This window comes from Hipposideros armiger, unplaced genomic scaffold (assembly GCF_001890085.2).
Source record: "Hipposideros armiger isolate ML-2016 unplaced genomic scaffold, ASM189008v1 scaffold_155, whole genome shotgun sequence".
NCBI classification, from domain to species: Eukaryota; Metazoa; Chordata; class Mammalia; order Chiroptera; family Hipposideridae; genus Hipposideros; species Hipposideros armiger.
This window is the reverse complement of record NW_017731505.1, coordinates 361,418-377,034: the sequence shown is the minus strand read 5'-3', so window position 1 is coordinate 377,034 and position 15,617 is coordinate 361,418. Positions and strand designations below refer to the sequence as shown.

Genomic DNA, 15,617 nt, shown 5'->3' with positions numbered 1-15,617 from the left:
GTACCTGTGGCCTGGCCAGGGACCTAGAATTGAACTTAAAAGCTTCAGAGCAGCCCCAAAAGCGAAGGTCCTGATGCTTAGAAGCACCCTTTGAGTGCACTAAGCTGCTGTCACTACTGCTTAGGTTCCCAGTACAGAAGAGGCAAAATGGGACAGCTGGAGGTGGGTCTCTGGCAGCAGCAGGAAGCGGCCGTTGAAGCAGGTCACAAATATGTACAATAGACGAGGAGGTACAAATATGTAAAAGACAAAAGCAGAAAGTTCACTTGTAAAGAGCCCAGCCAGGCAGCGACAGGGTGGGGAGCGTTACCATGTCATAGCCCGACACAGTGTGTGAGGCTTGCAAACCTGTCCTCAGCCAGACCCCCCAGGTGGAAACACACTGTGAGTGTTGTCTTCTTAAGTCAGGGGACATGAGCAACACTTGGAAGTAATTTCTGCTGGAAATGCTTGCAATTTACTGGGAAACTTAAGTCACAGTGGAACCTGTATTGAATATGGCGGATCCGCTGGCCTGATCAAAGGTGAACAAATGGGCCAAAGGGTACACGAGCATAAGATGTCACTTGTTATTAATAACAGCTTTATTGAGAGATAATTCACATGCCTACACTTCGCTCGTTTAAAGTGCACGCTTCAGTGGTTTTCAGTAATTCAGAGTTGTGCGTCCATCACCACTGTCAAATTCCAGAACCTTTCCATCACCCCAAACAGAAACCTGTGCCCATTAGCAGTCACTGCCATTCCCTCTCCCGCCAGCCCCTGGAAACCACTCATCTACTTTCTGTCTTTTTGATTTTCCCATTCTGAACATTTCATATAAATGGAATCATACACTATGTGGCTTTTGTGTCTGCCATATTTCTTTTTTTTTTAACCAGAAAAAAATTACTTTGGCAGCTAATAAGCCAAAAGAATAATAGATCCCACAAACTCGTAGCCTATTCTTTTCCTTCCCAACCCTATTTTTTTTAATATACGAGTATATTCTAAAAACACGTTCTTAGCAAACATTCCAACCAAACAGGACAGTGTCGCCCATTTCCTTTTTTAGAGACCTGTGTCCTTGCTGCTGTCAGAATTATGTTATTCAGACATCTTATCTCCCTTTTTTAGTTCACAGAAGTGGTAATATGCCATATATACTCCTTCACTGTGCTTTTATTAAAACTTCATCTGCTCCCTGTCTTTTGACAAATGGGTTATATTCCATTGTATGTATATGTCATGATTCCTTTAACCAGTTACCTGTTCCTCACTTGTAGATACTGTTGTTAATATAGTCACGCGCTGCTTAAAGATGGGAATTTGTTCTGAGAAATGGGCCATTAGGTGATTTTGTCGTTGCGTGAACATCATAGCGTGCGCTTACACAAGCCTACGTGGTCTAGCCCACTGCACACCTAGGCTGTGTGGCACAGCCTATTGCTCCTGGGCTACAAGCCTGCACAGCGTGTCACTGTACTGAATGCTGTAGGTAATTGTAACACCATGGGAAGCATTTGTGGGTCTAAACACATCTAAACATAGAAAAGCTACAGTAAAAATACAGTAAGAAAGATAAAAAGTGGCACACCTGTGTAGGGCACTCAGCATGAATGGAGCTTGTAGGACTAGGTGAGTCGGTGAGTGAGTGGGAGTGAATGTGAAGGCCTAGGACATACTGTCCACTTTATAGACACTGTACACTTGGCTAGATTGATTTTTTAAATTCTTCAACAATAAATTAACCTTAGCTTACTGTAATTTTTTTACTTGATGAACTTCTAAAATTTTTTCAACTTTTCAACCCTTGTAATAACACTTAGCTTAAAACAAACACCTTATACAGGTGTACAAGAATATTTTTTTTTAAAAAAAGAGTCTTTTCTTTATGTCCTTATTGTATGAGCTTTTTTCTATTTTTAAATTTATTTGTTTATTTTACTTTTTTATCTTTTTGTTAAAGAGTAAGACACAAGCACACTCATTAGCTTAGGCCAGGGGTCGGCAAACTGTGGCTCGTGAGCCACACGCGGCTCTTTGGGTACGTTCCATCTCAAAAGTTTGCGGACCCCTGGAAGAGCCAATCCTGTCCCTCACAACAATTTAAAAATTATTCGAGAGCCATAAATACATTTTTACATAATCACCAATTATGTGAATAACGTCCTTTAAACATTTTATAAATGAAACTATGATAGTTTTATTTTCATTTTCAATTTGACTTCAGAGCCACATATATGTACCCAAAGAGCCACGTGTATGTACCCAAAGAGCCACATGTGGCTCGCGAGCCGCAGTTTGCCAGCCCCTGGCAGCTCTTCCATCTCAAAAGTTTGCCAACCCCTGGCTTAGGCTAATGAAGAAAGCTTTCAGTGTTGGGGTCCATGTTTTCAAACTTTAAGGAGCTTGTTCAGGTCTGCAAAAGCTTCTGCTAAACCCTCACTGTGAATTTTCTTGGGGGTCCTTCTTATGGGACCACCGTCGTATATGCGGTTTGTCATTGGCTTAAACGTCGTTATGCGGCACATGATCTCTCAAACACAGTCCTGCAGCATGACGCTGGCTTTCACGTTTTGTCAGATGTGTTCCTAGAAGCATAATTGTCGAGTCCAAGGGCACGAGGCATTTGGTTTTTATGGACTGTGCCAAAATTTGGCCTTTCAAAGAAGATAGACCAGTTGACATTCCCATCAAGTGTGGATGCTGGTGACTTTATACAGGCTCGCTCGCACAGGGGATTATCAGACTTGCTTTACTTTACAAGTCAGAAAGTGATCTGTGGTATCTCTTCCTGCTATTTGGGTTGCTGTGGATAAAATTGAGCACCTTTACAGCATGTTTCTAGTCCGTTAGGGTCTGTTCTTACCTTTGCCTGTTCTGTTGGCTGGAGGCCTTTTCCTTTGGATTGTTAGGTGTTCTGCACAGGCAACAGGTCACACCTTTGTTTCTAGTGGAGGGGGGGGGCGCAAATATTTCCTCAAGTTTTCATTTCTTCCTTCCCTTTCTGCATTTTTAGTCTCTACAGGACTTTTAAAACATTCTTATGTCGTCCAATTTATCTCTTCTTCACATTACAGCTTCTGAGGTTTATGAAGGATTCACCCTCCCTCAACATTTTTGTTGTCCCAGGATTTTGTTTAAGGGTTGCCCTTTTTTTTTAATTGGGGAACAGTGTGTTTTTCCAGGACCCATCAGCTCCAAGTCGAGTAGTTATTTCAGTCTAGTTGTGGAGAGCACAGCTCAGTGGCCGTGGGAATCGAACCAGCAACCCTGGTGTTGTGAGCACTGCGCTCTAACCACCTGAGCTAACCGGCCACTCCCTGCCCTTTTCTTTTTAATGTTCCCATTTTCTTTGACCTGAAAATTGTTTTGGAATAAAGAGTAAAATAAGAATCCAACTCTTCCCCCTACACACACACACCCAGCTATCTAACTTGTTCCAAAACTTTTAAATAATACATCTCTCCCCTATTGACATGAAGCACCATCTTTTATGATATACTAAGTTTCCATATCTGTCAACCCCTTCTTGTAAAATCATAGGATCAACTATCACAGAAAATGGCCGACATTGAGATGCTGTTTGCTCAGACCCCCTTCCGAGCAGTCCCCCTCCACCACCCCTGCTCCCTCTACCAGGAAAGCCAAGTTTCGATTTTTTGCCACCTCCTTTACCTTTCTCCAAAGTTTGTGCGACACAGTGTTGTCATGCTCATATTCTGGAATGAGCTGTTGTTCCCCAACTGACAGAACAGCCTCTTGGGTATTATGTGCAGTTGACATTATCCCTTCTTTGCATGATGCAAAAAGTCATATCCACCAGAGAAAGTACGTGTGTGTGTGTGTGTGTGTGTGTGTGTGTGTGTGTGTGTGTGTGTGTGTGTGTAAATAATCTGGCAAATTAGAACTTAGAAAAAGCTTTGAGGCTTGACTCATTTCTGGTTAAAAAAGAAAAAGAATAAAAGAAAAAAACAGTATTGCCACAAGAGGTCACTCTTGGGTAGTCTTTGAAGCTTGATGAAGTTGACAGCTAAGAAAAAATAAACCTTAGAAGGAAACACACCTGCTACTGTTGAGATAGTCAATATTAACTAAAACTGGTGTGGGAAGTTCGTGAAACTAAGTAATTGAGATTGAACTTGTGTTGTTGTTTTTTTTTTCCTGCTTCTGACTATATCAGTGGGTACCTGAAGTGGCTGGGGTTCCCCACTCGTGCCCCATGTTGCCCCCCTTCCCCCCCGTCCTCCCCCATCCTCTGTGTCCCCCTGCTGGCCTGCCTGTACACAGGCTGGGCAATCAGGGATCACCTGGCAGAGGTGTGGATGCACATTCTGCTTGGACTTCACAAATTCCAGGCTTTAGAACTTAGGCCACAGTGGGGTGCTCCCCAGAGCTAGGTCATGGACCAGGGCTCTGCCATGCTGAGGTCTTCCTGGCCAAAAATGTCATATACAGAGGGTGCCAAGAAAATGTATACACATTTTAAGAAAGGAAAAAACTATATTAAAATTATTATACTCAATATATACGGAAAACAAAAGATGAATACAAGTCACGTTTGACTTCTGCAATGACAAGAGGTGCTCAAAGTGGTTACATCAGCGTAACTGTAACAGTTTTTTCCTTTCTTAAAATGTGTATACATTTTTTTGGCACCCTCTGTATGTGCACATTGTATGTAAAGTGTTCAACAGTCCTGGGAATACCTGTTTTGTTTTTTTGAGCAACTAACTTTCCTTAGTTGGAGTTTAAATGGTTTACCTTTTATGTTTTATGTACATGTTTTAAGGTTATTATGGGGCAAAATTTTTGTCAGCATTCAAATTAATTTTTTTTCTCAGTTAAGCCCTTAAGTTAGGAAACCAGTGGTAAATAAATTTAGAAAGAGAAAGGGTGTGAGCTAGAGAACTTGGTTTTGGTTTGAGGCGGAAGGGTGATTTTTTTTTATTGGGGAATTGGGGGATGGGAACAGACAAGTTGCTGTCCTTTTGTTCTTCAGTCTAGTTGTGGAGGACATCGCTTCACTGGCCCAAGTTAGCACCATCATTGCGCTCTTCCCGGGCGAGGCAGCTCAGTCGCCAGCTTCTGGACGGCCGCTCACTGCGGCTGCTGGCCGCTCACGCTGGCTGCTGGCTACACACGGTAGCCCATGGCAACCCACTGCAGCAGGGGCTGCAGCCTACGCCCCGTCGCCGGCGACTCCCGGCAGCCCAGCTCCAGATTGAGCTGTTGTTCAGCATCTTAGCTGTAGAGGGCAGTGTCACTGGCCCTCATATGTGGGATCCGAACCGGGGCCCTCTGGCGTCCCAAGCCAGCTCTTAACCAATGCGCCACTCGGCCGGTCTTGATTTGATTTTTTTTTTTTAAGGCGAGAAGAACATGGACCTCATCATAGTACTGCTCTTTACTTGAGGGACTTTGGAGATCTGAAATTGGTCTCTTATCTAATCTAACAGTCTTTGTCTTTGACTGGAAACTTTGGCCCATTTCCATTATGATTACTGACATTTTGATTCATGACCACCACCTTTTGTGCTTTATTTTGTTTATTTATTATTACTATTTTAAATTTTATGGGGGAACAGCCATGGTCATTGATTACACATTGCTTTCATGCTGCAATGGCAAAGTTGACTATTTTAGGGCGGCACAGCTTACAAATTCCCATGCAGGAATCGAACCAGCAACCTTGGTGTTATCAGCACCACGCTCCAACCAACTAAGCTAAACAGTCACCCCCCCTTTTGTGCTTTAAAGATGCTGTCCAGTGTAGTTTTTTTTTCTTCTCCACAAATTAGACATTATTGTTGTGGTATTATACAATCAACATTTATTTAGGTTTGTCTACATATTGACTGATATCTTTGCTTACCTCCCTCCACCCCCCCACCACATCTCAATGTGTCGTCATTTTATTTTTGCTTAAGTTGCATTCTTTGTAAATTCCTTAAGTGGTTGTATATGGAAGTGACGTCTTGGATTATATAGTTTGGTAGAAAATATCTCTATTTTGCCCTCGTTCTTGAAAGGCAGCTTTGCTGGATGTAGAATCGTAGCCTGATAGTTTTCTCACATCCCACTGAAGATAACACGTCCCTAACTTCTGGCTTCCGGTGTTGGTGTTAAGAGTTTGGCCATCAGTTTGATTGCTGTTCCTTTCTCGGTGACCTGTTTCTATCTTCTGCCTCTTAAGATTTCGTGGGGATTCATTTATTGGGCTTATTGGATCAAAGGATTGGTGTCTTCCAATGACTGGAAAATTCTCAGTCATTGTGTCTTTGAATATTGCCTCTTTCTTGCTCTTCTGTCTCTTTCTAGACCTCCAGTTATTCCTGTCACCTTGTCATACTGTTCTTCACAGCTCTTAGCTTCTTTTTCCTGTTTCTGATCACTTGTCCCTTGGGCTGCATTCTAGACAGTGTCTTCATCTGTATCTTCTAATTCACTCAATCTTACACCCTCTAAACACATGCAGATGTGTTTAATCTCTTTATTTACTAAGTTCATTTCAAATATAGTATTTTCCATTTCTAGAATTTCTGTTATTTCACAAGTCTTGATTTGTCATTCTTCATATAGTCCTTCCATTTTTATCCAAGCTTCTGTTTTATTTCTTTAAAACATAGAAAACAGTCATTTTGTTTGTTTTTTCTTGTCTAATTCCAGTGTCTAACATTTGGCTGTTATGGCCCCATCCCCAGTTTCTGGTGTCCCTCAGTTAGGGTGCCTTACTTCCCTGGATGTTTTGTGACTCTTCTGTGACTCCGTCGTCTTCCTTAGAATTTTATCATTATAATCCTTCAGAGAGGATTGGCATTTGTTGTTGCCAGTTGCCTTGGAGGTGCTTCCCCAAAGTATCACTTTGAATTAAATTTTCCAGTTGCAGGTTTTATTATACACAACATGGGAATTGGGACGAACAACCCTCGGGAGTACCTACCTATGGTTTGGAACTCTTGGGAGAGAATTGCCTCCACCCCCGCCCCCATTTACCATGGAGTTTGAGACAGGCCTGCCTCCTTCCTGTCCCCACCTGGGCAGCAGGTTTATTTTTACTCATTATTCTGAAGGCATAACCTTCAGCATTTCTTGTTATGCAGGGTGTCTCCTTTTTTTCCCCTTTTTTTAGATTTTTATTGAGGAATTGAGGGAGGGAAACAGTGTTGGGGAATTGGGGAAGGGGACCAGCCAAGTTGTTCTTCAAGCTTCATTGTGGAGGGCGCCAGTCGCCATCTGGCTTCCCGTCAGCAGGTCATGGCCCCTAAGCTCAAGGTGCTGTGTTCAATCTTAGTTGCGGGTGGGCGTAGCCACCATCCCATGAGGGAGTCAAACCTGGCAGCCTTGTTGCTAAGAGCGCACACTCTATCCACTGAGCCATCCAGGCGGCAGCTCAACACAAGGTGCCGAGTTCAGTCTTAGTTGCGGGTGGGCGTAGTCCACCATCAAACAGGCAGTCTTGTTGTTACACCAGCTGAGCCATCCTGCCAACTGGCAGCTCAGGGACAGCTCAGCTCGGGTGCAGCGTCACTGGCCCATGTGAGAATCGAACCGGCAGCCCTGTTGCTCAGAGCTCACACTCTTATGCCAACTCTTAACCAACTGAGCCACTTGGCTGGCCCCAGGGTGTCTCCTCGTATAATCGGGTCTCAGCTGGGCCTAGGTGTTCTCTCTCACCCCCCATATCTCTGCCATCAGACAGAAGCTCAACATCATTTAGGGCTCCTTAGAAACTCTGGGGGCAAGAACTTAGCTGCCTGCTAGCTTCTCAGGATAAGCTACTTTTATATTCCCTGCCTCTGAAGATTCCTGCTGCCCTTCCAGTTCAGTGATGCATTTATAAAGATATTTCCCTTTGGAATCTAGGATTGTAGTTTCCACGAGGAATCCGGGTAACCAAGGCCCTAGTCTGCTCCAGTGCCAAAATGCAACTCCAAAATGTCATCTGGAAATGGAGATGTTTCTACATGGGATACTGGTGGCCTTGCCTAAGGTCTCATTTTCCTTTATGCGCCTTGCTTGAGGTAACAAATGTCCCTGCTAATTTCAGTGTAGAACAAACATTAAGGTCTGAAAGAGATGGCTATAGTCTTTGATCAAGTTGGAAGCTGGTAAAATACTGGCCAAATAAGTTATATGCAGAGTTACCATATGACCCAGCAATTCCAGCAATTCTGCCCCTAGGTATGTACCCAAAAGACTTGAAAGCAGGGTCTCAAACAGATGCTTGTATGCCAGTGTTCCTAGCAGCACAAGTCACAAGAGCCAAAAGGTGGAAACAACCCAAGTGTCCATCACCACATGGATAGATATCTATACAGAATGCGCTATAGCCACACCATGGAATATTATTCAGCCCTAAAAAGCAATAAAACACACACGCTACAACATGGATGAACCTAGTAACCATCATGCTGCGTGAAAGAAGCCAGACACAAAAGGCCACATATTGTATGATTCATATGAAAAGTTCAGAATGGGAAACCCATAGAGATGAAGTAAATTCATGGTTCCCAGGGTCTGGAGGTGGGGGGAATGGGGAGTGACTGCCTAATGGGTACATGGTTTCCTTTTGGAGTGATGGAAATGTTCTGGAAATTAGAGGTGGTGGGTTGTACAATATGATGTGTGTGCTTAATCCCACTGAATTGTACACTTTAAAATGATTAAAATGATAAATTCTATTTTATATGTATTTTACCACAAAAAAATACTGGTCATTGGACATTCTCAGAAACAGGCAAGGGAAACCTGGGGTACAGACACTTGTCCACTCTCTCCTTGATTACAGCACCCATGGAGTTCCTGGTTGCCACCTGAGGATGACGCAATGAATGGGACCAGGATTTTTAAAATGTTTTAAAAACGTATGGAGGTCGTGTGCTTCATTCACTGCACACTAAATGGGGGCGGGTAAATGTGTGTGTATTTATCCCTCAGTAATATTTTTTCAACTAAATTGTATAATGATTGATATTGTAAAAACTGGGAGAGAGGTTGGGGAGCTGGGCGAAAAGGGATTATGAACTATAAATTGACAGATTAAAGCAAAAAACCTGGAACAGGAAAATCTTACTTCACATCACATTATATCTGTGGCATTATTTTGTGCTAAGTTTCCATCACTTAAGCCCACTTTTTATGGGAGAAATCCAAAATGTCCTGGGCTCACTGACAGGCCGGGCCTGCCACCTTCTCTTTCCATTGCCAGCTCAGCCCTTCCTGAGCTGATGACTTTTGGGCATTTGCCGTAGTTGGGCAGAGGAGCCAGTCTCATGATTTACAGTCTCCCGAGGCCTCGAGTGCAGCAGGGCCCGTTTTCATAAGCCTACAATGTTATGTGGATGTGTTAACCAGGACTCGGTCCCCACTAGCTGCACCCTTGACTACGCCAGGGGTAGTTTCTGAGTAACTTGCTTTAAGTTGTGGGTGCGATTTTAAAAACTAACAGATTGAAAATCAATTTCTTATCCAGTAGCTTTGTCCAGTACTCAAGGTGCTGTGACATCACCAGCTACCATATCACTAGCACATCTTTCCCCGTGTTTGCATATCCCAGATCAGGCCTGGCCTTACAAGTGAGACCTGAGTCTTCCATTACCTTGAGTGTGGTTGGTTACTACATTCCTAAAATAGCAACTTTAAAGAACAATATTTTTATTTATTGACGGTAATTAACGTGTTCTTTTGGCATCTGCGCAGGGTCACGTCGATTGCAGACAGGCTGAATGTGGAATTTGCCTTGATTCACAAAGAAAGGAAGAAAGCGAATGAAGTAGACCGGATGGTTCTGGTGGGCGACGTGAATGACCGCGTGGCTATCCTGGTGGACGACATGGCCGACACGTGTGGCACAATCTGCCATGCTGCAGACAAGTATGAGGGATGGCTTGGGAAAGTGTTAGGATTTCTCCTTAAGAAAGGAAAAAAGTCAGCTTTTTAAAATTGGGCCTGTTTTTCCTAATTATTGCTGGTTGTTTAGCAGTGGCATTTCAGACTGAAAGAGGTTCTGGGCCCCTTTATTTTTTTTCTTGGTGGGAAGAAAATCATGGCCCTTTTTGGCCTGGTTTTCAGTTTCAAGGTTGAGCTTTCGATGTGTTCAGGTCCTGACTCTTTTCTGTTTGGCCTTCACGCCAGCCTTCAAAGACAGTACAAAACAAAGAACATAAGATCTCTCGGTGTTTTTTTGTTGTTGTTTTTTTAATATTGATTATATGTCAACATGATGATATTCTGGCTGTTTTGGTTAGTGATTCTCCACCAAGGGCAGCTTTGCTCCCTGGGGAACATTTGACAATGTCTGGAGACATTTTTGGTTGTCACACCTACGGGAAGGGAGGCATTGCTACTAGGTGAAGTTCAGGGGTTCTGCACACCAAAGAATTACTCAGACCCAACACAGAGGCTGACAATCTCAGATTTAGTGGCATACAAAGTATGTTGCCAGCACATACCTTAAAGATTGTGTTTTCAGCTAATAAATGTGAGTGAACTTGGTTTCATGTTTTTTTCTTTATGGAACACACCTTTTGCTTTTAAATTCACACTAAGGGCAGACTGTTTCAAGAATATTTGGGTACGCTTAATTTTTTTTGTCTTCTGTTTTACAGGCTGCTCTCGGCCGGAGCCACCAAAGTTTATGCGATCCTTACCCATGGGATCTTCTCTGGGCCAGCTATTTCCAGAATAAATAATGCCGCCTTTGAGGCCGTTGTTGTCACAAACACAATTCCGCAGGAGGACAAAATGAATCACTGCTCCAAGATCCAGGTACTGTCTACACTGCAGGCAGAGCCAAACAGCGAGGCACCTACCTTAGATCCCGAAAAATAGTATCGCATCTGCTGTGTGTGACTGCTTGCTAAGGCAGATGTCGGCAGAGGTTGCACTTTCTCATCATGAGGGTGTAATTCATGTTAGAGCTCTGAGAAAGGCTGGGGCTGGCAGAGGTCAAAGTTAGAAACAGTAAGTGCATGAAACCCCAATGGAAATACAGTAAGAAACAGGCTGCACTAAACCATATGACCCAGCAAGTCCATCTCTAGGTATATACCCGAGAATTTGAAAACAGGTGTTTAAATGAAAACTCGTACATGAATATACATAGCAGCCCTATTCGTAGCCAAAAGGTGGAAACCAATGTCCATCAACAGATAAATGGGTAACCAGAGTGCGGTCTGTCAATACAATGGAATATTCTTCAGCCTAAAAAAGGAAGGGAATTCTGACACAGGCCACAGTGTGGATGGACCCTGAAAACAGTATGCTCAGTGAAAGAAACCAGACACAAAAGGACATATATTATATTGTATGATCCCCCTTTTCTTAGGGACCTAGAGTAAGTAGTCAAATTCATAGAGACAGAAAAGGAATGGCAGTTGCCGGTGGCTGGGAGAGGAGTGATGGAGAGTTAGTGATTAATGGGGACAGAGTTGCTCTTTGGGATCATGAAAAAGCTTTGGAAATAGATAATAGGAATGGTTACACAACATTGGGGATGTAATTAATGCCACTGAATTGTATAGTTAACATGACAATTTTTATATTTATTTTACCACAATGAAAACAAGTGGGGGAGGAAAAAAGCAGCAGCAGGCTATGCTAAGGATCTTCAGAGCTTTGTTCCTTCTTGCCTATCTGACTTGAGGCCACCAGAGAGTTGGTGGGAATCACTTGACGCCAGCTGGCCTGAAATACAAGTTGAGTTGTAAGGGTTTGAGTCCCCATTTTGCTTCTGTATTGCAGTGTACCATGGCAAGTCATTTCTAGAAGCCCCCAACCCCATCACGGAGATGGGGCAAAGGGATCCACTTCCTGATCTTTGGAGAGTGAAGCAGTTCATTTGGCGTGAGGAGGAGATATGTTTAGAAATGGTCAAAATAGCCCTCTCTGTCTTAGATTTTCATGCCTGATGAGCAGTAGTTTAGCATCACCAAACTACAGCCCACAGGCCCAATCCAGTGCGCCATCTGCTTTGGTAAATAAAGTTTTATTGGAACGCAGCCATACCCATTCACTTACATATTGTCTATGACCGTTTTCATACTGCAACAACGGAGTTGATTCTGGCCTGCAAAGTGGAAAATATTTATGATCGAGCCACTTAGAGAAAAAGTAGCTTGCTGACCCCTGAGTTAAAATGATCATAGCTGTGCTTTTAAATGACACAGTCACTGCATTTTCTGAAACCAAGAGAGAGAAAAACCTTTCATATAATGAATAAAATTAATTTAAAAATAACATGCCCCAAGAAAAGGATATCTCTGGTTTGCAGTGGCCCTGAAAAGCCTCTTACTATCTGCACGGAAGATCTTGCTTCCAGGATCCTACAGGGGTTTGGTTTAACAGGTTGTCATTTGAAGATAGACCCAAAGCTGTCTGTCCTCAAAAGAAATGGGAGTGGGAGGGCTTGATAGTAACACGTCGTACAGCTGAAGAAATCATAGGTTTTCTGACTTTTATGTTTTTAATCCAATGGGACTAAGATGGCCCACTTTCCTCTCCCCTTTTCTGTTTTTTTTGGTGTTTAGGTTATTGACATTTCGATGATCTTGGCCGAGGCGATCCGAAGGACCCACAACGGGGAGTCTGTGTCTTACCTGTTCAGCCACGTCCCGTTATAAACCCAGGATGGGAGTGTGGAGCAAGCCTGCTGGCTTCTGACTAGTGTGCATTTATCTGATTTTTTTAGCTTTAGGACTCAGCAGTTAGAATGCAAAAGCATCAGATCCTTGTATACTCCAAGATCCATTCTTTCCCCCTTCTATAGCTCAAGACCGTTTAGTTCCACTTTGCGGGGGGAGGGTGGCAGTTATTTGATCTGTGAACTGTCATACATGAGAAATGTTTTTGTCATCTTGACTTGTTCTGATAGGTGACTGTTTCCTTTGTTCAGTACTTTGAGGCCACAACTTTCAAGTATTTAATTCCATTGTGGAAATTCATAGTTTATATATGTCAGGGTTGCCAAAGGTGACTTTAGATAAAGCCTTCTATATAGATATATAATGATAATGCCTATGGACATTTGGGTAAAACCCTGTATAGAATGAGTCCTTTACTTCTAAGAAAACCTTAGAAAATTTATAATATCATGAATTTTTATTATTATTATTATTGTTTTGATTATTGTGATTCATTTGGACCAAATTTTATATAGTTTAATATGGCCACTGACATATTTTGGGGTAAATATTAGACATATCAGAGGCCAAATAGTTCAGTATTTTTTTATTACCACTTCTGAAAAACATAGCTATCACCTACTTGAAATGTCATGTTCTAAAATTCCAAAATTATGCTCAGCAATAGATCTGATTTAGAAACCATTTTGAGAGTCTCCACGCTCACTGTCACATTCATGCTCGCCTCTGTCCATCCCAGAGGGACAGTTCTTTAGGCGCCTCTTGTCCTGTCTTCTTATTTTAGGTCATATTTTTAGCTCTAGCTTTTAGATTGCCTTTTTTCCAATAATTTTACGTTGTGGATTTCCACCAAAACAAAACTCAAAGTCCCCTCCGCGTTCCTAATCCGATCATAATTTTGCTTTTGACATAAATAAAAAGGTGAATTTTTGTGAGTGACACCAAATGCATATTTAAACATTTCATTAGTTTTGATTTAATGTTCTTTGGCCTTTTGTAATCAGAAGTAGCAAGCCTTCTGGGCACCTGATTATTTCAGCTAAAGCTATTACATGAAAAATTTGAGTAAGAAAGGCCTATGAAAAAAGTCCAAGTAAGTAAATATTAGTTCCTCCATTAAAAAATATTCAAATAGGGGCCCAAGTGCAATCATGGAGGGGAAGATTGCTTTCTCCACAGGATGGCCCTTGATGACATCCTCCTAGGTAAGGTGACCCCCTGACTCTGCAGCACATTGGTAGCAACCAACTGACTTCTTTAGCCCTCAAAGAAGGGAGTTTGCCTGCACAGAATAATAAACTATAGTCTCTTCTGCTGAATCTTCAAACTTCAAGAGGATAAAGCCTTTAAATTCTGCAGGTGGAAACATGAAATCTAAGGCATTAACAAATACAGCAATCTTGAAGGTTTCAAACTGCACTACAGCAGAGGTTGAATCAAAGTTAAGTGATTTTAGCCATTGCAGAAACGAGCATTTTGTTGTACCTTAAAGTGGGTTTTGAGAAAAAAATGATATTACAGTCTGGTAAAGTCAGCTATGCAATACAGATTGACTATATCTAGAAAGAGTTGGCTTGAAATAATTTAAAGAGCCTATTCAGATTCTGTGTAATTTTAATTTTTGATAAATGAATGATACCTGTATTTCTTGGAATTCTGTGCATAGAGAAATGAAAATGTAGTTATGAACACACATAGGTAGACAGCTTGGCACACAAAGGCAGACATGATTAAAACCAGTTGATTTAAAGTTAATCATTTCATCTAAGACAGTAAACTAGATAGCTAGTGTTAAAATAATGATCTGAAGATTTAAAAAGTTTTAAAAATCTGTGTTGTCATTCTCTGCATTAAGAACTGATTGTTCCTAACGTTATTTAGCACCGCTTTTGTGTTTTAAAGTACTTATAATATGTTTGTTAACTAATTAGACTTGACTTAGCCATACACACTGGCAGTGTAGACCTTAACCGTTGGATGGTTTCAGTTCAGCAAAGATGACGAAGGTGAGCTAAGAGCAGCCTCACCCCAGAGCTGGCACTCCCCTTTGCTGCTGGTGTGGAAACATTGACGTGAAACCACCGAATGCACGGGTCCTGTCCAGCTCTGCTGAATGGAGGCCGACTTGGCGTATAGGGAGCCAAAAAAATGTGAATTTACCAAAGTTGTTCAGGCTCCAACTTAACATATATTAACCAACTTACAGAGATTCATATTAGAACTGTCCTTTGTTTGATAGGAATTCAACTAGATTCAGGACTAGATCATTTGCAGTGCTTGTATTGGTTTAGAATATAAGATTTTAAGATTTTCCGACACTGTACTAAACATTTCAATAAAATCATGCTACTTCTTTCTTTCATAGTTTGTTATTGTGGCGTGAATATGTTTTGATGGAGTGATGTGTTTTGATGGGGTACCTGAAAATGTGGGCTACTTCACGATTATAGCCCAGCCTATAAAATTACAGAAAAGCCAGAGGTTTATTGAAGTCAGCTCGTCTCCATTTTCAAGGTATTGCTGAAGGACTGATCAGCAGTCTCCTTGCCCCAAAGCGTAACAGCTGTGCCACATAAGGCATCCAAGTTGATAATTCTAGACGTTTCCTGTGAAATTGAAGATTGCACAGTGTGTTTACACAGCAAAGAAGTAATGTTCGATATTCAGAGATTGGAGCAGACCAAACTTAAACATGGGCCCCATAGAAGTTTTCCATGCACTTCGATTTCAGGCTCATCAAGGACAGTTTCCTGCTCCCATGAAACAACTACCTATTCAGTGACGCTTGAAGCTACTCTCGTGGGGACAAAGTAAATTTCTGATTATATTTTCCCAGTAAAGCTCAGCTTCAAAGAGTGGATAACTGAGAATGGCAACATGTCTTAAAGTCCCAGTGAAATAAATATAAAGAACTAAAACCAGGTTCGTCAGGGAAGTTAGTTTAAGAGAGAGAGTGGTAGAATATGCTAGAAGGGAGGGGGGAAATGAAGG

General features: G+C 42.0%; 1 protein-coding gene across 1 annotated transcript in view; it reads left to right on the top strand.

Annotated features, from left to right (window-relative positions):
• PRPS2 (phosphoribosyl pyrophosphate synthetase 2) overlaps positions 1 to 14,990 on the top strand; it is a 33,901-nt gene extending 18,911 nt beyond the window's left edge. The window contains exons 5-7 of the mRNA XM_019651233.1: positions 9,685 to 9,858; positions 10,593 to 10,752; positions 12,513 to 14,990. Of these exons, the coding sequence (XP_019506778.1) occupies positions 9,685 to 9,858; positions 10,593 to 10,752; positions 12,513 to 12,605 (427 nt within the window). The 3' untranslated portion in view covers positions 12,606 to 14,990. The remainder of the gene's footprint in view (positions 1 to 9,684; positions 9,859 to 10,592; positions 10,753 to 12,512) is intronic.
• The last annotated feature ends 627 nt before the right edge of the window (positions 14,991 to 15,617 follow it).